The sequence below is a fragment of the Artibeus jamaicensis genome, unplaced genomic scaffold (assembly GCF_021234435.1).
Source record: "Artibeus jamaicensis isolate MK-2021 breed Jamaican fruit bat unplaced genomic scaffold, CSHL_Jam_final contig_432, whole genome shotgun sequence".
Lineage (NCBI taxonomy): Eukaryota > Metazoa > Chordata > Mammalia > Chiroptera > Phyllostomidae > Artibeus > Artibeus jamaicensis.
The window spans coordinates 15,112,494-15,134,782 of record NW_026521828.1 but is presented as its reverse complement, the minus strand read 5'-3'; the positions used below and the strand labels follow the sequence as shown (position 1 = coordinate 15,134,782).

The 22,289-nt window shown below is 45.2% G+C and overlaps 1 protein-coding gene across 2 annotated transcripts in view; it reads right to left on the bottom strand.

The window, feature by feature from the left end:
- Positions 1-22,289, bottom strand: part of DPYSL3 (dihydropyrimidinase like 3) — a 107,486-nt gene continuing 85,197 nt past the window's right edge. For both annotated transcript variants that reach the window (XM_037161895.2, XM_037161896.2), the window contains exons 7-14: positions 19,212-19,280; positions 14,348-14,468; positions 10,190-10,346; positions 9,156-9,297; positions 7,534-7,704; positions 6,184-6,363; positions 4,491-4,653; positions 1-3,158 (exon numbers count right to left, since the gene is read on the bottom strand). In XM_037161895.2, the coding sequence (XP_037017790.1) occupies positions 3,070-3,158; positions 4,491-4,653; positions 6,184-6,363; positions 7,534-7,704; positions 9,156-9,297; positions 10,190-10,346; positions 14,348-14,468; positions 19,212-19,280 (1,092 nt within the window). In that variant the 3' untranslated portion in view covers positions 1-3,069. The remainder of the gene's footprint in view (positions 3,159-4,490; positions 4,654-6,183; positions 6,364-7,533; positions 7,705-9,155; positions 9,298-10,189; positions 10,347-14,347; positions 14,469-19,211; positions 19,281-22,289) is intronic.

The following is a 22,289-nucleotide window of genomic DNA, read 5'->3' as shown; positions in this document are numbered from 1 at the left end:
TTTTTTTCCTTTTTTTTTTTTTTTTTTTAATCTCAGCTAAACTCAAAACACAGTTTTCTTCACGGGTCAAAGCAAACAGCTCATCATATTCCAGAGCTGCCTCACAGCTACCACAGATCACAGGAAAGTCACTGTCTGTCCATAGTCACCAGACACGGAACTGAACACCCACACACCGTTTTCTGAGGAGGGAACTCACAGGAAAGCTGGCTGCCGGGGGCAGCCTGTCTGTGCATCTGGGGTTGCAGCTGGACTCCTCCAGGGCAGAAGGCCTGGGAGCAGGTGGGGTTTGTCACCCTCCGGGAAGGGCTTCTAAATCCAGTGAAGGTCAGGGTTAGAACTGAGGCCTTCAGAGCAGAGTATGACTCTCTGGGTGGAGTCACTAAGGAAAGGGCCACAGGACGATGGGCTGGACTTTGAAGGAAACCCACTTTTTGGGATGGCTACAACACTGCCATTTTTAGAAAACTTAGAATAAATATTTCTGTTGGGGTGATGCTCTAACAGTTCTACAAACACCTTCTCAACTACCCAAATTGGGGGCCTCCCAGACAGAACCCTAGCTGACTGCCCTCTGGGTTTAGGGACACTGTGAGCAGGTTGGGAGTAGCGGAGGGGGTGTAGTGTCCTTAGAGAGGGGTCAGGCCAGGACATGAGGCAGCAGAAGAAAGCTAGGGAGGAAGACAGAAATCTAGTAAGCCCCCCCAATCTCCTGTCCCAGAGCTGGACGAGGTGCTGGTGAATTCGGAGAGGGCCAACCACTTCCATGATCTCTTCCTAAACCCTGTGTATAGGAATTTTTGATGTGTGTTATGGAACAGGACAAATTTTAATATAAATTTTAACTTAAGTAACAAGGAACCAGAAATCAGAATTAATAAAATAGTGGGAGAATTCTTGGAATCCACAGGAACTTCTTACTAATAGTGAAGAAAGTAAGGCCATCCTCAGATCATGTTGCCCAGGAGCAAGGCATGAAGGGGCTGTTCCCACTGCACGGAAACGTGTAGAATAATATAAAGTTCTGGTCGAATGTTGCATTCAGAAGTTCCAAGTGCAACCAATTTGGCCATGAGGTCATGGGAGATGGGTCAGACTTAGGAGCTGGTAACAGCAGCAGAAGGTACCGGAGTTATCTACATGTCTTTTCCTTTGCCTGGTGATTGTGGCTGGTACTGCAACATATCCTAAATCCCAGCCCAGCCAATGAGGTATATAGAATATGCTTCTGCTAGGGCAAGCTTCCTGCTTGCAAAACTGTCACTCCGAGTTTGCAATAGACTCCCTCATCTTTGAGTTATAAGCCAAGGGATGCATCCCCACCTTCACATCAGTTTCCTTGAAAATAAAGGCACCATGAAAAAGCCTTAAGAGTAGCAAGATTCCTTCTTTAGACAGGAAATCAACTTTGTTCGTGATTGGAACAGAAGTTAGCTCTGCTAGAGAAAATCCTCTTCCTTGGCTATTTCCAAATGCCTCTCCAGCCCCATATTCTCTTTCCTCTGGCCTTCAACTTAAAGCCTGCAGTTAGAGATAATGGTTTCTCCTAAGCACCTGAAAGGTGTTAGAGGCCTTCTCTTCAAAGTACTTAGCACACAGCATTATGAGTTCTATCAGCTAGATCCCCCACTGCAGAGGTCTGATCCCAGGTTAAATATGGTTTTTCCCCCTACATATGGGCCTTTTAGTTCTACAGATCCTTGTCTGGCCTGTGGAACTTGTTCCAAAATTGAGCTTTAGAGGGGTGGGACAGGGAATGGACATTCAGCTCTGACAGACAAGGTAGGTGGGCACCTTGCCAACTTCACTTTCTATGCCTGTCAGGAAGGCTGCACACCACTGCCCCCCACCTTGGGAGACGTCGGTGCCAAAACGAAAGCTCCCCCAAAGGCTGTGCTGATGGAAAGGGTACAGATGGCTTAGGACTGAAAACTAGAACCATGGTCACAGAACGTAATCTCTCTGCTTCATACTGGCTTTCCCCAAACCCTGCTTGACTCCCATGGAAGCTGAGATACCGTATTAATAGTAAAAGTTAAAGAACACCTAAGAAAATCAATTTCAACAACAACAAAAGTGTATTCAACCATGGCTGTGCCTGGATCTCAGAAGATCAAGAGAATCAAACACTCAGCACTGGCAAGACAAGCCTGATGCCAGAGGCCGGCTGCCCTTCTCGGTTTCTTTGCAAAGAAAGTGAGGTGAGCTCCAGTGTGTTTAGAGGGAGGTGCTATTGAGCCCTGGCTGTCCCACCCGAGGGCCCATGCTGTGCTCCCAGCTGTTGCCTCTAAACAGCACCCAGGGCAAGGTGGGAGAAGTGCTTTTGCTTCCTTACCTCCTCCTTTCGAAACAGGAAAAGAGAAGAATTTGACAGCAACGCTGAAAAAAAGGCCCACCAAATACGGGCATGACTAAGTGGGAGCAATAGTTGGGTTTTGGTGTTTTAATAAAATGCTCAAAGAAATAAGATCTGCTAAGAGAGGACATGACAAAGTCTGGAACCTGAAGACCTCCTGCCTGCCTTCCACGCAGACCCCAGTGGACCGTGATGAAGTGACGGCTGCCCCCCGGGGCCACTGTCCATGGAAATAATTGTACTTCATTAACACAATACACAAGACCCCTTATGCTCACCCACCCACCCCTGCCCCTGTACATAACCTATCCCAAAACCTCTCAGCCCTCTGCCTTGCTCTGGGCTCCCACCACCCACTAACCCCAAATAACTGTGTCCCTTCTGCTCATTTTCCTTGACATCCAGCTTTGTGTGTCCTCTTGTCTTAAGATGCAGCACTACACACACTCTCAACACTATATAGCAGACTCTTTACCTTAGTGGCCTGATTGCATGCATGGAAATGGGGGAAGCTAGGCATAAACAGAAAACAAAGCAATCTTTGTAAAGCTAGGCAAGCGAGTGTAACATTGGAAAAACATAAGGCTTGAGGCTTATTGATTCTTTAGATCGTAACTGTTTGGATTCACTTTCCTTCTTAAATATCGGTGTACCATTTTGGCTTCCAAAACATCTCTTCTTGTTTCTGCCCCCTCTCTTTGGGGAGGAGTTGCTTAACTCAGGGATGTGATGTTAGAGCGGCCTCCAGGGGGCGCCACGATGCGTTTGCTGGCCGAGCGGACCCCTTCATCCACTTGGGTGCCTGCAATAAATTCCCAGGGAGAAAAAGGGACGAAAGCAAAACTGGGTTAATTTTAAGGGTGTAAGATATTACGTTCCTTCCTGGCTTCATCTCCCAAGAAACTTTTATTGCAGTTTGTCAGGTATTCCAGACTTTTCATACCCACGCTCCTGAAAATCACCCCCTGCCAGGAAAAGCCAGGTTCATGTCTAGATTTCATTAGACTCTCCACATCATAACAATGATAATAAAAACAATGGGAATATTATAAAAATAGCTGCTTCCATTCGTTGGGACAAGCAGTGTTTAAAGTATTTCTCAGTCTATCTCATTTAACTCTCCCCACTGTCCTTTCAGGGAGGTTCTGTTATTATCCCATAAAAAGAGGGGGAAACTGAGGATGTGATGGGCTAGGCATCATGCCCAAGGTCACAACTGGGAGAGGGGATGGCTGGGCCCCGCAGTCACAACCCAAAAGAAAACATCAGTGAGCCCCTCTGTCTGTTCAGAAGGAGCCCAACAAAGCTTAGGGATTGTGGAAATCAGAGAGTGACAGAAAATGGCAAAACACTGACAAAAATTTCTGTGAAGAGCATACTGTGACCTTTGGTCATGTCACCTCAAAACGTTTAGCCCTTTTCTTTTGTCTTCCTCCCCATCTCTGTCCCCTTACCTCTTTTCCTCCCCATTGTCCTGTAGCTCCTATTCCTCATCCCTCCACCTGCCCCCACAGTTTCTCTGTATGCATCCCTCTTCCTTCATGTTATCTTGCTTCTCTTGCATTTAAATCATTCATCACAGAAATGCAAATCTACATTTATTCCCCCCTTAAAGCTACTATTTATGGAGCAATTGGCTAGTTATTTCTTATTTATATCAGGTACTTCTTAAAGAATAGGTAAGCTTCACAATATGGCTACAGCAAAGTAAATGTTCAATCACCAGCAGCTCTTGTTAGCTTGGAAGAATATGATAAAAATTCTGGGTAGCAATTTGAGCACACAACCTGAGTGCTGTTTTCACCTGGGCAAACAAACAAAACACAACACAGCACACACCTCTCACTGTCTAACATAGAACATCACTATAATGGCAGCCACCTCGCCTCTCTCCTACCAAGTGTGAGCTCTGAGCAGAACTGGTGGACATTGAAGCCTGACCTTCAACCTCATTGAGCCTTACCCTGCTTTCTCAGAGGGCTTCTTTTTGTTCAGCAAACCATCCTTCTTGCCCATAAGATGGCCTCTAAAGAATGGTCTGGGGTAGCTCCCAGGATCACCATTAGCTTGGAGCACTGAACTTCCTTGCTCCTCCTTCCCCTCTTTCTGGTCACCGTCAGCTTGTCCAACTCACCCGACAGGCTAAATCCCGACTGATGGAGGTTCCTCACGGGTGGGTTTGGCCGAGTGGGAGAGCCCCGGGTGGACCCTGCAGGGGTGCCCCCCTTGGGCGTGGTAGTCAGGTCAAACACCGGCCCATCATACATGCCTCTTGGGACTGCGTGCAGGTCTGCCATCTGCAGCAGAGAAAGCATGTCACTCCATTGGTTCTTTAACAATTTATGGTCTGTTGTAGGTAACACAAACATATCAATGCATTAAGTGTGTGTAGTGGGAGCCAGAATAGTAATGTTATTTTAAGGAAAGGAGAAGTGTACAATAAAGGGGGAATGTTATGATAGAGTGCTAATGAAGAAGGTAGGTGAAGGTGTCTCTAAAAGGCGAGCTTTGATCTTAAGGACCCAGGGAGCTTGTACCGGGACCAGTGTGGAGGGAGGAGGAGGCTGGAGGACGCAGAGAACAGATATGGACAGCAGCGTTCCCAGCAGGGGAGACTGATGGTAGAAACAAATGAAGAACCACCCGTGTGGCTGGAGCAGAGCGGTAGGAAGGGGCAGCTGTGTGAGAAGAGGTCATAAGTGCTGGCAAAGCCCAGATTCCATGGGGGCTCCACCCCCAGGCTCCTCAGCACAGAGTTGACAGGCCTGGAAATTCACATCCTGTGCTCTGACCCACTGACCTCTGGCTGTGGCTGTGAATTTGCCCTAGGAGGGGGGAGCCAGTCAGCAATGTCGCCCAAGTGATGTTTTGTGCGAGGCCTGGTGCCAGACACTGGGGCCTATGGACCCGTGAAACATGGTGTATCCCCCAGTGGGGCTCACAGTCTATGAAACAGACACCGCAAGACCACCCATGGTAGCAGGCCTGTGGCACACACCCTCCACCCATTTCACACCCTCCACCAATTTCAGGGAGGACATGCTGCCATGAGGCTGACAGTTCTGGCTGGGCCATCAGAAGACTCCCAGACTCTGTCACAAAGCCGTCCTCCTCTGTCAGTGACTCAGGTGCAGGCACAGAGGCCACTCATCAAATTTGCAGACTAATGCCACAGGTGGGATGATGACTCTGTACTCCCCAAGAATCCCTGACCAACACTCCAGATCCTCAGCATTTCTTTAGTTACAGAATCTAAGTCACATTAAGAGCTGATGTACGGAAAGTTTAAATTGCATTCTCTTATAGTTAGGCCAGCACTGGAATGTGGAATTTTATTCCAAAATACTTAACTTGAAAATGATCACTCATAGAGATAAGAATGGTGAAGGGATTTAAAACATTGTCATAAAATAAATAGTGGATGGCTACAGGGATACGTGAAGGACAGATGACTTTGGAAACATACAGATGCTGTAGGAGATGAGCTTAGTGTATTTTGTGCAGGTATGGGGAGCAGAACTCAACTGGCTGGCTGGCTTTAGCGAGGTCAATTTCAGCCCAGCAGAAAAAAGTTCATTGTCACAGACGGAGGTGGTCAGCTGCCCTGTAAGACAGGGAGCCTCCCTGTGTTGCACACAGAGGCCAGATGGATTACTGGGGGCCCAGGAGTGGGAGGGACACTTGGGTATTGAGTTTCTGTGAGTCTTTAATGGACACTGCCATGTGCACTCAGATTCCTGTCCCCGACCCCTCACCTTACTGTCACCATGACTGAATGAGACATAAGCCCCATCCGCACCCTCTCCCCAGGGCCCAGGTATTCTCACCTTCCTCCGGGCTTTAATGCGCTTGTACACGTAGTCAGAGAAGGGGCTGCAGGGGATGAAGCGGCCAGCCCCCTGGGTCACGTGCAGATTGCCATCTTCCAGCATGATCTTGCCCTGGCAGATGACCACCAAAGGTGCCCCACGTAGCTCCATCCCTTCAAAGATATTATACTCTGCAGCCTAGAGATGGGGGTTAGGGGCAAAGCCATGGGTATAGACAAGGGAAGGGGAGAAAGAGGAATGCGCTTCCCCTGTGCTTGGGATCCTGCCTTCAGAATCACCAGAAGTGACTCGTCAGGTAAGCCAGGAAAAGCTTACAACACATTTACCAGGTTCCAGAGGGTGGAGGCCCTGGAATTCTTAGCAAAGAGGAGTACCCAGTCTTTATTAAGGTCCTCACAGGGAAGTAAATTCTGTCACTGTCAGTGTCCAAGGAGAAGCCGGGTAACTCTTAGGGATGCTGTATGTGGCTGTCTGGTATTGGGAGGGTGGGTAGGTGGGTGACGTGACCCTTACATTCCTAGCTTGAAATTAAATAATGTGATATGACACAGTGTTTGAGCAAAGGCCATTCCCACCAAAAAATGGGACTGCTCCCCACCTCCTTCATTTTACTCAACAACTGTAAGGCATCACTGCAAAGTGGTGAAGGAGATGAACTTGGAGTCAGGGTGCCTGAGCCTGAATTCCAGTTTCATTTCCTTGCTGCCTAAATTATTGAACCCCTCTGTACCTTCATTTGCTTATCCATAAAATGGGGATAATGATAGTGCCTACCTGTGGAAGACTGTTGTGGAGATTGAATGAATTACAAACAAGTGCCTAGAACATAGGTGCTTAAACAATATTAACTGTTTTTATTAACAAACATTAAGCCCTTGTCTGTTAGGGGCCTGTCTGTTGGGCTTTCATTATCTTCCACCTGAAACTCTGCATAAGGAAGTCATCAGTGCTGGTCACTTGTTTCCCCCTTCTTTGTCCTCCCAGGTACAAGGTATCACTGCACTTCATCCCTCCTAGAGGAAGCTATGGCCACAGGACTAGCTTTGGCCAATGCTGCACGAAAGGGAGTGACCTCCTGGGAGACTGTTGAGAGACAGTCCACCCTTTACCATGTCCTGGTCCCTGGGCTCACAACCAGAGAAGCATGGGTAGAGATGATGTCTCTGTCTGCCTTCACCTCTGAGTGACTATAATTGGCAGAGCCCTTCTGTTCACCCATTCGGAAAGTGGGAGAAGTAAACTGCTGAGGTCTAACTGCCCTGGGGCCCCACACACACTCCTCTCTCCTGACTGAGCTCCCTACACACCTTCCCTATCCCAACCCATGCCCACCAGCTCCAGCCTCACCGACTGGTGGTTCTTGGCAGAGACGATCTTCACGGCATCTGGATCCCAGATCACCAGGTCGCTATCAGAACCCACAGATATTCTTCCCTTGCGGGGATACAGGTTGAAGATCTTTGCAGCATTTGTGCTTGTCACAGCCACAAACTGGTTCTCATCCATCTTCCCTGTGGCCTGTGGAAATATTTTTAAATGTTTTTTAATTGTCAATGCAGGGCTTTTAAACTCAGAGCAGGGTGACCACAAAGGCCCCAAAATGCACCCAGGGACCTCATCTGAGGTTGTGAGCTCAAAACCCCACCCAACAAGCTTCAGAATTGGCTGAAGTGACGGAATACATGGCTGAGGAGGGAAGTTCCTGCTCCTGAAATACGTGCATTTTTTTTCTGGTTAAATGCATACATGTACTTACTTTTACTCCTCTAACTCCCAAAAGGACTATAGAGAGTTCACAAGAAAAACAAATGTGATGATGAACCCATTTTTAAAAATGATTTTATTTACTTTATTTTCAGAGACGGGAAAGGAGGGTGAAAGAGAGGGAGAGAAGCATCAATGTGTGGTTGCCTCTTATATATCCCATGCTGGGGACCTGGCCCACAACCCAGACATGTGTCCTGACTAGGAATTGCACTGACAGCCCTTTGGTTTGCAGGCCAGTGCCCAATCCACTGAGCTGTACCAGCTGGGGCTTTTTTCTTTTTTTAAGATTTTATTGACTTTTAAAATATGTGTTTGTTGCCCTGGTATTGCTGGTTTGATTCCCAATCAGGGCACGTGCCTGGGTTGAGGGCCAGGTCCCCAGTATGGAACACTCAAGAGGCAACCACGCACTGATGTTTTTCTCTCTTCCTCTCTCCTTCTCTGCTCTCTAAAAATAAATAAATAAAATCTTTAAAAAAAATAAATGAAATATGTGTTTGTATTTGCCTGGACAGAGGCAAATATGGAAGAATCTCACCAAGATGATAACAAAGCTTATCCCTGGGGTGAAGAATTTATGAGTAATTTCTATTTTCTTTCAAATGTGTGTTTTTTGGTACTTTCCAAGTGTTCTTTATTGAGAATGTACCATGTTGGTAATAAAAAATATATTATTTTTTAACAATTTCAGACAGTGTCAAGATAAACACATATATGCATTCGTAAATACATAACAGTGTAAAAAAAGACAAAAATCTAAATATGTAACAAAAGAGACAAAGATATTTATCATTTCTCTCTTTTTAAAAAAAGCATCCCAGGTAAGGGAAGAACAATTTCATTTAAAATCTAGCTTTAAGTTTCCTGGCAGCCAAGAAGAAAAGGGAAACTCTGTGGATTACACTGTGTAGCTAAATGAGGTATTAGATCAAAAACACTCTATCTGGCTCTAAAATGAGTGTCTCTAGTATTTTTAATATAAAGCACAGGGACATGATCAACTTCATAAGTTAATCACTAATTTTACTGAAATCTTTGGGAGAACTTCCATTTGCATGGTATGTATGTATGTATGTATGTATTTTGACAGCTTCTGTGATTTTAACAAGGAAAATAAAACCAGGTCCCTGTGCCAGAGGACACTGATAGACAATCACTTTTATAGCCTGGCCACCCTCCCCTCCCCTGCCCTTGACCCTTACCACAGCCTTGTCCCAGATGACAGACATCCGCTCCTCCACCCCATTGGTACCCTCAGGAATGGCTGTGAAGTTATCCTTCCCGATCGCTTTCTGGGCGGTGCTGAAGGTGCAGTGGGCACTGCCAGAGAGCTGCAGGTCCCCGCTGGCAAGGAGAAAAGCTCCATGTGAATGGGAGGAGCGGCTAGAGGCACCTCAGGGGCCCCAACTTGAGTGTCTAGTGTCAGCATCTGGAGTGCCACGACGTGAGTCTGGAACCTCTCCTCCCCCTCTGCCAACTATGCAAACTTGGGCAAATTTCTTCCCCTCTCTGGGGCTTCGTTACTCCATTTGGAAAATGAGGGCGTGGGATTAGATGATCTCTTGTGCAACAAAGTAGAAAGGACCGAAATGAGAGATGGGACTGCTCCCAGAGGGCAGCAGCAAACAAGTCCTCCTTCATTTTGGTTAAGTGGTCATCATAGCCATCTGTTCGAAATTTGTGAAATACAGGGTCCGACAGAAGTAAGGCCTGCGTGAGTGTGGTTGGAAGGGTAATGATATGGGTGTCATAATTTATGGTTTTAATTTGAACATTTTACCTAAAATGTCATATGGTGTGTTGGAGTGTGATATTACTATGTTACAGAATTACATGCTCATGATTTTGTAAAAAAAAAAAGATTTTGTAATAAAACAGGGGCATTATTTGTGCCAACCCTGTACTGTAGTCTCTGTGGGCCTTAGCTGATTAATCTATAAAATGATTATGAAAGTTCCTCACTCACCAAGTTATTATGAAGAATGAGATCATGTGTGCAGTCTCTCCCTAGTGCTTGGCACACCATACACATTCACTGCTATTCCCATGATTAATAGGATCCCTGTGGTATTCATATGAATTACTGATGTCTGTGCTCCAGATTGCAGGGGACTTCTCAGTGTCTGCCCCTCACGGCAGACCCAAGTCTAGCTGATGGATGGGCTTTGTGACTCCTTGACCCAGGGGACCCAGGACGTTTCCACACAACACCTGCTGCTTGTCATCCTGCACGGACCTGGCCAGCAAGGAGTTGATGTAGTCAGGAGTGGTCGGGTCTGGACTCAGAGGTGGAGATGTCACAAAGGCAGCCGCTTTGGCCCAGTTCTTGCTCCAGTAATGGGTTCCATCTGTGCCGAGGCTGGCAGTGATGGGCTCACCAAACACCACGTTTCCTGCAAGGGGTAGGAACCAGGCACAGAGTCTGCATAAAGTACTGCTGCCCTGGACCCCGCCTAGGCAATCACAGCCCCTTAGCCTACGCAAGGCTGTGGCTCTGGAGTCAGACAGGCCTGGGTTCAAGTCCCTGTTCCCACCTTTTCCAAGCCTTTGCTTTTCTAGCTGCTAAATGAAAAAAGGAATTTGTATTCTTCAGATTACAAGAAGCCAGTGATTGCAAGATACAGTATTAATTCTCAAATTTTGAGGCAAATTCAAATTTGTGGCAAAAGAAAAAAATATATACATTGATTCTAAGATTCACCCTCATTTCAGAAATGTTAAAATGTGGAATAGACTTGTCCTCAAACAAATCAGGCCTGAGAAAATGAAAAGACATGGTGTGTACAAAGTGGCCCACAGAAGATGCCCAGTAAGTCTGATTTCTTAATACCTACTCCTCCTTCCCACTGGTGGGCTCCAATGCTCTGCATGTGCCCATGTCACTGGGAATGGCTAGGTCCTGTTATTGCAAGGACACATACACTCTGGTTCCACAGAGTCAAACCCACTCCTGTGGATGAAAGGCTCTCATATTCTTTTCCATCACGTTTGTTATTCCTTCAGGATACCCAATAACCTGGGGCTGCTTCTTAGACCCTATGTATGTCTGGCATTAGAAACTTAAATGCCCTAATCAAGGAGAAGATATTGGGAAATACACTGATCTAAGCTCTTGTCAGTCATCTTAAAGAAGAAGGGACAGTGATTCAGAAGGTAAACGTCATCTCATGGAAGATGGGTTTGGTACCAAGATCCTCCGTGCCAGAATCCTGGGCTAGAGATAGCCTGAATTGTGCTGCACTTCTTTAGTTTCAGCCCTTTATCTTCCACAGTGACATTTTCCCCCAAGGTCGAAGTTCAGGAAGGCTCTACCACCAGGATTATAAATAGGTTTTGCTTGGATCCAACTGCTATTAATTATTTCCTTCACCTGAAATTTTGCATAGAGAAGAATTCTTTTTCTTTTTCTTTTTTAATTTTAATTGTTGTTCAGGTACAGTTTTCTGCCTTTTACTCCCATCCCAGCCCACCCCCCTAGTGCTCCCCACTTCCCTCCTGTTTCCAACCCCCACCCTTGTTCTTGTCCATGTGTCCTTTATACTTGTTCCTGAAAACCCTTCCCCCTTTCCCCTGAAATTCCCTCCCCGTTCCCCTCTGGTCACTGTCAGCCTGTTCTCTATTTCAGTGTCTTTGGTTATTTTATGCTTCTGGGTTCAGTAGGAAAGACTTATGATTGATTTGTGATGTCTGCCATGGGAGAATGAAGGAAGCAATGGCAATGACTTGTACAGGGCAGCCCTGCTCTGGGGAAAGACAGTAAAAAAGGAAGCACACCTGACTAATGAGAACTTCAAAGGTTCTTCAAAAATATTACCAAACTAAAACATAGAAGGCCACAAAGAAGTGAAGAAATGAAGCCAAGGCAAGCACTCAAGTCCCATTAAGAGAATTTACAACTTTAAAAGTGGAAGAGTTCTCTCTCTTTGGACTACCTTTAGATGGGAGAGTAGAATAAGCAAAGATTGTCATTATACTGAGTTTGAATATTAACTCTCCAAGCTGGGAAGGATCTGGGCAAGGTGCGCTTCAATGTCCTCATTTGAAATCAAGGATAATAATGCCCATTTCCTAGGTTTCTAGGAGAAGTCTACATAATAATAAATTTAAAGTGCAAGCATACATCATTTTATTGCACTCTGAAGATTTTGTTGTTGTTTACAAATTGAAGGCAAGACCCTTCACTAGCAAAAAAAATTATGAGTTGAAGTCTCAGAGGATGGTTAGCATTTTTATCAATAAAGCATTTTAATTAAGATATATACATCGTTTTTTAGACATAATGCTCTTTTATACTTCATAGACTACAGTATAGTGTAAATGTAACTGAACAATTGAAAAATTCATGTTTAACCCACTTTATTGAGATATTTGCTTTATTGTGGTGGTCTGGAATCAAGTCTGCAATATCTCCAATATGCCTGTATTTATTCCAGTGCAGGATATACAGTTGGTCTTCATCAAAGTGTAGATTCCTCATTTTAATTCTGAGAAGCAATGCTAAGCTGCTGAAGAGCACTTGGTGATTAAACACATGGGGACTTGCTCAGTCACCTGTACAGAGGGAGAAGGGAACCCTCTACACTCTGTCTTCCCATCTGAATGCCCTTGACTTCTTCCCAGAGAATGGCAGTTCATGAGGGGTCCACTGGCTGTGATCTCAGCAGCCTTATTTTTGTCACTGCAGCAATACCACCCCAATGCAGCTGTGCTCATCCTTGCCATCAAACCATGAGCTGGAAGGTTAAGGCTGAGGAATTTTTCTACATGAAGTTTAAAGTAAGACCCCACACATCTTGAAACACTGAGCTGGGCCCCAGGTGGCCCTGAGAATGGGCCCTGGCAGGATGCAGCCATGGGTGGAAGGTGCCAGAGGATGACTACGGCAGGTGGTCATGGAGAAAGGTATGGGATGTCCCTATGCTCTTTTCTTTCCTTTTCTCTCTTTTTCTGCCTTTCTCCAAGAATGGGTAAGGATCGGGGCTGCTTTCTGGGTTCTTGCCAGAAACTCATACCCAGCAGAGCAGCTATCCCATATCTTGTTGAGAGACTGAAAGCTGAGACAGAAACCAGCAGGCTCGCTGTGAGTGGCATAAAGCATGAGGTGCCCTGGAATTTGCCAGCAAGAAGACTGACCAGACAATTAGGACCATGCCCTTCCTGTAAGTAAAGGGTCCTTGCTGCCAGAAGGCCAGGCGGCTAAAACTCAGCCATCAAAGGCAGCTGGACTATTTTTAGCCACCCCACTCATACACATCTGGAGTTTCACAGACCAGTTCTGAGTTTGGTCAATGAATCATTCACAGTGGCCCCTTCCTCTATCAAAACGGCCATGGACACATTGTGGTCACAATCCCACAACCAAACGCACAGCTCACACCTCCAGTTTCTCAGCCACACTGCTCACAAGTGAGTCCATTAGTCTTCCATTAGGGATGAGAATGAAAAGCAGAAAAGAAAGCTTTGAAGTGAGAGTAAACTTTAGTTTAGGACAGGGTGAGCAAACAAAGCCCAAATTAACTGCAATCAGGGAACGCAGCCAAGGCACTGGGGACAGAGCCCAGGTCATCAAGGCCAATGCCACCGGGCATGCTTTGGAGATCCATTCAACCCCTTTTCTAAAATAACTTGTGTTAACCTGTGGCCCTGCCCCTGCCCTCAGCCCTGGCCAATCAATTACTCTGTTCCCAGAGCAGATAGACATTGGTTCAGGGGTGAGCCCATGACCCAAGCTGAGTCCGTCACAGTCCTCCTGGGGACTTGGGCTTGAGCTGTTGAAAAATATGCACTCTTCCTCCTCGTAACACCCCCCCACCAAGAGTGGAAGACAAGGTGCCACTTGGCATTTACAGTCACTGTTCATACTAAACAGAAGGCCACCAGACAGGCCAGCAGCCCCAAGACAGGAATGAGAGCGACAGAACCCTAATCCCACTGTTTCAGCCCCTTGGTCTGGCCAGAAACACCTGAAACACCTTCAACCAGTCATTTTACTTTTGTTTGCTTAACTCAGTTTGAGTTGGATCTTTGACTTACTGTACCCAATATAATCTTGTCTAACATGTCCATTTATAAAGCTCAGATAATGTAAACTGACAATAAAAGATAAAAGGGAGGAAGAAAGAGAACCCAAGTCTCCAAAGAGCTGATTCAAGCTGTGTCATCTTGGGAAAACCACTAACCTTTCCTGGGCCTCAGTTTACCCATCTTCCAAGTGGGATCACTCCCAGGATCCTGTTCTCCACCGGAATATGGAAAGGATCAAATGCGCTACCATGGATGAGGGGCTTCCCACAGAGCAGGCAAGGCGTAAACTAGGTACCATTTACACTGGGTGTCCAGGGAGGAAAGGAGACATTGTGCCTCAGAGCCCTGAGATCTTGGGAGCACACGTCACCTTTTTTCCTGGCTTGTGAGATGAGGTCAGCCGCACTCTTGCTCATGACCTTAGTGATGTAGAGAGGGCAGTTGGTTTGGCTGGCGATGGTGATGGCACGGAACACAGCCTCTGCTTCCAGCTGCAAAAAAAAAAAAAATTTCCCAGGAGTCAATAGGAACCAGAGGCTCTCAAAGCCACTGTTCCTCTGCCTCCACACATGAACGCAGGCCAGGCATTCAAAGCTCAGAAGATCCGGAGCTGGACGCACTGGATCTGAGTCTCAGGTATAGCACTGCCTGGCTGTCTCATGCTCCTGGAATCTCACTGCCTCCACCCCTCAACTGGGAACTACCTGGAGATTGAAGAAGACAGCACAGGACTGCTGTGTGAATCAGGGCCTGGCACAGAGCAAACACTGCATCAGCACAGCTTGAGTTTCTCCTGGGCCTGCTCTCTTCCCTCCCTCTGATGATCACAGAGGCTGCATGTGGTGGAAGCCTTTGCTCCCCAGTCTTCCCAGGGCAGATTCTCTGGCAAAACAGTCTCAACCCCCATATGGAGGAAATAACCAGTCAAGCAAATGAGGCATCATGCTTCTTCAAACCCTTGCCTGCAGCAACAGGTGGTCAGGGATGGGTTCTTTCCAGCAGGCCCATCTTATCCTAATAACTCCCAGACTCGTCCACACAAAGACCTCTTTTGTCATCAACTTCCTCCATCCTAATGTAGAATTAATGTTTTTGGAGATGCTAAACAGCTGAGTTGAATGCATTAAGTAAGAAATAGGGAGTTTTATTTTACTAACAAAGAAGGATCGGAGAGCTCAGGCTTTCTCCAGCTGCATAAGTCTGGCTTCTGGCTTTGCCACTTAGAAGCTGAGTGACCTCAGGTACCTCGCAGGACCTCCTAAAGCCTCAGGTCCAGAATGCAGGCATAATGGGACCTGACACATATGCCTGTTTTGAGGATCAAGTAAGTTCACCCATGCAAAGCAATCAGCTCACTCCTGGGATGAGGCCAGTGTTCCTTGAAGGGTGGCTGTTGGTCTTCTTGCTGGTGGCAGCTCCTGACCATGTATGTGTGAGAGACTGCGTTATGACCCAAAGTTACGACTCGAGTTAGTTCAGTGCAGCCCAAAGCAAGGACACTGACATTTTCCCCTTCAATCAGCCAAAGTCCCTTTTTGGATGGATATGACATTCTGGTTAGCCTATGCAGCCCAACCCTTCAGAAAAGACCAAAAATAGCTTGCAGAAGCCTGAGGCGAACCAGTTCCCGCCCATGGTGAGGGTGGCTCGGCAGGCAGGCTCTAAGAATTCGGCTGGTCCATCTGGCATCCCCTAAGCTGCACTTTGTTCCATGTGGAGCAGACCCTGGAGGCCCCTGACCATGGGGAATCGCAGCCACCTTCTGGAAGTACCCAGACTCTTGGAGTGGTGTCTCTGGGCCTCGGGATCAGCTCTCTGAACAGCTTCACTCAAAATGGTATCTGGTTGTGCTTCGAACCGAAAAGACAAGGACTTCCCCTAGGCATGTTCCTCCCTCTTCACACCTATGCTGACCTCTCCAGCTGCCTCGTGACCTCTGCCCAGGACCCTTTGATCTCCTTCCCTCACAGCACTGCATGATTTTCAGCACCTTGACAACATGACTATCTTTGGAAGGTTACATCACTCTCCAACTTCACCCAAAAGGGCTTCCTGGGTTGTTGGGATCTGCAGCCAGGAGGCTTTCTACTAAAAAGGAGACGGAAACAGGGAGGAGGAGAGCATGGCAGGGGGAAGTTGAACAAACAAACCAGAGAACAAAAATAGACTTTGCTCAGAAATCCCCTGGCTGCTGAAGGATCTGTCTTGCCAGCACATCTCAACAGTGACTAGCATTTAAGAAAAGTGTCACAGACAGTGCTGACCACCTTGGTCTGCTTGCACCATGCAAACAACTTTCCAGTCCTTCAGACACAATAGGTGGGTGCCTTAACTACTCTGATCTTCAGCTTCATTATGCACAATAGCACCAGCCACTCAGAGCAGCAGCAAGGATGACTGTGACAATACATTTAGCATGGACTTGGGAATAAACAAGCGTTCCATAGAAGAGACATGGCATTAAGCACATAGACAGACTCTTACAGGGAGGCTGTGACTGTAACCCCAACACAGATTTTTTTAAAGTGAGGAGTAATTAACATAAAACACTATATTATTATCAGGTTATTATTATTGCTACATAAGAATTTAATATTTGTACCTATTGCAAAATAATTACAATAAAAGTCTTGTTAACATCCATTCCATACAATTACAAAATTTTTTCTTGTAATGAGAACTTTCAAGATCTACTTTCTTTTTTTTCTTTTTTTATTGATTATGCCATTACATTTGCTCTATTCCCCCCCTCCATTCCCCTCAACCCTGCATACCCCTCCCCCACCATTTCCCCCTTTAGTTCATGGACACGTGTCTCAAATTCTTTAGATTCTGTATTTCCCCTACTATTCTTACCCTCCCCCCTATCTATTTTCTATCTACTGTCTATGCTACTTATTTTCTGTACCTTCTCCCCCCTTCTCCTCCTCCCACTCCCCTGTTGCTAACCCTCCATGAGATCTTCATTTCTATGGTTCTGCTCCTGATCTAGCTGTCCTCTTAGTTTGCTTTTGTTTTAGGTGTAGTTGTTACTAACTGTGAGTTTGCTGTCCTTTCACTGTTCATCTTTTTTATCTTCTTTTTCTTAGGTAAGTCCCTTTAACATTTCATATAATAAGGGCTTGGTGATGATGAACTCCTTGAATTTGGTCTTATCTGAGAAGCACTTTATCTGTCCTTCCATTCTAAATGAAAACTTTGCTGGGTAGAGCAATCTTGGTTGTAGGTCTTTGGTTTTCATGACTTGAAATACCTCTTTCCAGCCCCTTTTTGCCTGTAAGGTCTCTTTTGAGAAATCAGCTGACAGTCTGATGGGAACTCCTTTGTAGGTGACTGTCCCCTTATCTCTTGCTGCTTCTAGGATTCTCTCCTTCATTTTAATCTTGGCTAATGTAATGATGATGTGCCTTGGTGTGTTCCTTCTTGGGTCCAACTTCTTTGGGACTCTCTGAGCTTCCTGGATTTCCTGGAAGTCTATTTCCTTTGCCAGATTGGGGAAATTTTCCTTTATTATTTGTTCAAATAAGTTTTCCTCTTAACAGCTCTCAAAGATTCAATACAGTATTATTAACTACAGTCACCATGTTGTACCTTACACCCTCCTGATTTATTATTTTATATTTGGGAATTGTTCATCTTTTGACCATCTTCCCCCAATTTCCCTGCCCCTTACCTCCAGCAACCACTCATCTGGTCTTTGTGTCTATGAGCTCAGGTCTTTTATTTGCGGGGAGGGGATAATTGCTGTTTTGTTTCTTAGATTCTGCACAGAAGTGAGATCCTATGGTATTTATCCTTCTCTGTCTGACTTATTTCAGGTAGCATAATTCCCTCAAGGTCCATCCATGTTACCACAATTGGCAGAATTTCATTCTTTTTTATGGCTGAAAAATATTCCATTGTGTGTGTGTGCCACATTTTCTTCATTTCATCCACTGATAGACCATTTAGGTTGTTGCCATATTTTGGCTATTGTACATAATGCTGTGTGTACATGGGAGTACAGATACCTTTGGGAATTAGTATTTTCATTTTCTTCACATAAATACCCAGAAGAGGAATTGCCAATAGTTCTATTTTTAGTTTTTTGAGGAACCTGTGTACTGTTGTCCATTGTGGGTATACCAATTTATATTCTCAACAGTCAAAATTATAAATTATTTCAGCTGGTAACAGAAAGAGCACCAGACAAAGGAGTTTCTGGGGAGCAGATGACATTCGCTTGTTTCTCCAACTGGGAGCTACTTTCATAAGTATATTCAATTTGTGAAAATTCACTGTACCTTTATGACAGGTGTGCTTTTCTCTATGTGTGGTACATTTTAATTTTTTAAAAGGTTCTAAAAGAGATGGGCAACAGGAATGCAATCATTTCTGGTTCCAACTCCTTCTACCTGCTGTAGAGTGCAGGGCTTAAAATGACAAAGCAGGAACATGGTTCACTTCACTGACACAGAAGGCCTTTATCTGGCTCTAGGTACCAGACCCAGGCTAGTCCTCTAAAGCCAATGCAGCCAAGTCCTAGCTGTGCCCTGTACCAGCAGCTGAGACTGCTGACATCCCAGAGACACGGAATCAGCCCCTACTTCTCTTTCATTCACTCTTCAGCCGCTAAACACAATTACTAATCAGCATGCATTTTACACATAAGGAACTTCCATGTCTACATCCCCTTATACAACTTGGTAGGCTTATTGCTCCTTAAAGACCCATTCAGCTTCCTATCCATATGGCCAATATTTGCAAGATTTAAAATAGAATGGGGAATAAGTAGAAATGTCTCCAAAATTTACATTGATTAAGAAAGGGTTTACAAATTTACCTCTCCTACTAAGTAACTGCAGAGTACCCTCCAGTGGATATAGGCTTTGGAGAGATTAGGGGTCAGGAGTAAGCACTGCTTTCTAATTTCCTCAGGGGCCCATGAGTTGAGTCATTTAATGTGGTCTTGGGAAGAAATGGTCCAATCTTGCTGTTGGGTATTCCTAAAGCCTCACCACCTTTCACCGTGTTCCTCCCTGCACCATGTGTGCATGTGCCTCAGGAAGTGAGGCCGAACACTAACACTGCAAATGTGAAATGATGAACAGGCCATCAGGAAAGCTGCTAGAATTGGCATTGTCATCACGGGAGACTTTCAGCAGGTGCTACATCAGTGAAAAAGGAAAGCACCCAATGCTACTGCTTCTATCTGTCCCTCCCCCTACCTCACCTACCATCCGCCTACAACTTACCTCCTCTGGTCTGCTCAGTACATGGCCTTCTGGGCCAGTTATCCCCATTTCCAACATCCGGGATTGTTCCTAGAATGAGAAAAAAAATAGAGGACAGTTTTTATTTTTTAAAAAACTTATGATATTACTTAGTCAAGATTTAATTCACAGCATGAAATCATCCAGACCAATTAAAAAAAAAGGCACTATGGCAATTTCTTACAATACATCAGTACTTAAACTAAAACTTAAAAATATATAAGATGCTATTAACTAACTCTTAACTAATAAAAACTGTCCTCTATTTCTTGAGACAGCTCAACTAGGATTTGGAAACACGCTGAAGATGAGCTCAAGGGAAAAAGAATAAAATATGTATGTTGAATAATTCATTAACTCTGTGGAATTGCAAAATAGGGCAGAGTCTTAATTAAAAGGAGAAAAAACATTTAAGGGTGGCCTGTTTTTATTAAAAGAGGTACCAGTTGTTTTCTACATTACACATCAAAAGTCACACAATAGCTTATGCTTTATTTCTTTCAGATGCAGACCTCTGAGAGTGCACTCCCTTAATTTGTTTTTTTAATTCATTTATTCATTTAAGAAAAGTGTCACAAACAGTGCAGATCACCCTGGTCTGCTTGTACTGTGCAAATAACTTTCTAGTCCTTCGAATGTGATGGGATAGTGCTTTAACTGCTCTGATTTTCAGCTTCTTTATGCACAACAGCGAAACCCATTCATTCCACACAATCATTGAGTATTCGTTTCACACTAGGCTCTAGGTTAGGTACTTGAATTAAAGCAACGAGGCTCCTGACTAGATGGGACTTAGTATAGTCCAATGTTTCCCAAAGTCTGGTCAACCCACCACCTACCTCATAAATGAAGCAAATTGTTTGCAGAAATGCAGAGGTCTGGCCCTGTCCAAGTTTAGCAAATCAGAATATCTGAGCTTAAACTCTAGCAATTTACATTTTAGTAATCACATCAGAATTTTTAATACTTCACTTTTATGACTTAAATGAATGAATGGATTAGAATCTAATCAGACAAAATAGTGCTTCTTCCCAGCATTACCTGAGCTCATCTTTTGGTCAGTTTGTTATGAATTAGGTCTGGGATGAGGCAGAACTGCCTACTCCTCATGGCTGATGGCTAACTTCCTCAGACTTCTGGCCAGCTTTTTGGAAGAAGCAGGTGGTTAGGCCATGAACACACACATGGGCTAATTTAAACTGGCACAAATCCCAAGCCACCATCTCTGCAGTTTTGGTGGCCTTCACTCTCAAAGTCTGAAAGCCAGTTCCTTTGAACTGTTGCCCTGGTGATATGAGAGAGAGAGAGAGGGCAGAACTGAACTACGCCTGTCTCACTCTGAAACCATGAGATGTTTAGGAAAGGAGGTATTCCTTCTACCTGGAAAAGGACTGTTTTGTTGTCCGTTTGTTTTTAACAGATTTTGTAAAAAGAGGAGTAGAAAAGAAGATACTATCATAAGCAACTGTAACAAGTAAAATGGTCACTGTCTTCAGCTCTACAGAATTTGAAAAAAGGTCAGAGGCTGGATTTACTAGCAATGTACCTCCATGTTTCATTCTCATTGCTTCATGTATCAAAGCTTGGACTGAATAAAATTTCTCTCCAGGACTGCGTGAATCCTAGGAGTTGGTCTTAAAGTCCCACAGGTGATGATTATAAGACACTATTCATGCTGGAAAGTCCTGTCCCTAAAGTCAGGGTGCCGCTACAGCTGGAAGAATATGGCATGTAAGCCCTGGCTGGGTATATCAGTAGTTAGAGTATTGTCCCAATATACCAAAGCTGTGGGTTCAATCCCTTGTCAGGGCACAGAGATAAGAACCAACCAATGAATGCATAAATAAGTAGAACAACAACTTGATGTTTGTCTGCCTGTCTCTCTTTCTTCTTCTCTCCCCAAAGTCATCAGTAAGAAAAAAATTGTTTAAAGAATGACATGTAAAGGGTCATTGATGCAGGGAGTGATCACTGAGGTAAGTACACATTTTGGGTCATGGCACAATTTCAGTTTGCTCCATGAGGAAAGGGACCCTGTCTTTTTCATCTCCCCTATCCAATGTTTTAATCATATTAGGTGCTCAGTAAATATTTGTTGGATGAGAGGCTAAGGATGCTGTGCTCTCAGATTGTCCCTCTGATGATGTTCCTTGCTGGGACCCATAGGAAAAGATTTCTGCCTCTTTAATCGCTTTGACATCAAGTACAGCCAGAGACTCTGAGGATAGCAGCTGCTTCAGTTAGATAATGTGATCAAATCTTTAAGCTCAAGCTGAATTTAATAAATACACACCAGAAAACTCATCCAAATGAAAAAATGCCCTTCTTCTTTTCCTGACTGAGACCAGATCTTCCCCATGTAGGGAAAGGGGGGAGGGGGTTGGGGGAAGAGACCAGAGGTACTTCTGTGCTAAGGAGTCACAGAGGAAGCTGGGTAAAGGGGGCTTTGAGTCAGAGCCTGTTTGTCTCCACAGGCTCTAGACTGAAGAACTAGGGAGTTTGGTTTCTCAGGCATCTGGAGGGAGGGCTGGGACTTCTGGTGGCTGCACTGAAAACTTGGAGAAGGGGGAGTAGCGACAGCTATAATACCACCAGACACCTCCTCTGGGAGCAGGGCATTTGGACCCTCTTCAGAAAATGATTTCATTATCTCTGGGTGTGTGGGGGTGTAGGCGAAGGCTGTCAAGGGCCTGACTAATTAACCTCCTCAGTCACAAGCAAAGGGAAACTGCACACTTAGCTCACCTCCTCCACCAGTGAGACAACACCCCAACAGCTGGAGCCCTGCACAGCTGCTGTGCTGCCTCCCCAGGAGGCCAGCAGCCCGGCCAGATGGGTGGGTCACGGGCCCTGCAGGCACCACCTCTGGATGAGATGCCCACCGAGGCATATCCCCTCAGGGCCTGAGATTCTATTCTTCCAGTTACCAGCTGTGATTGTTGGGCCAATGACATAATCCCTCTGTGCCTCAATGTTCTCACATGATGGGGAAGATGGCAGTTATCTTGAAACTGTCAGGTGAAGAGTAAATGAGAACATACTAGAGCCCCCATCAGAACC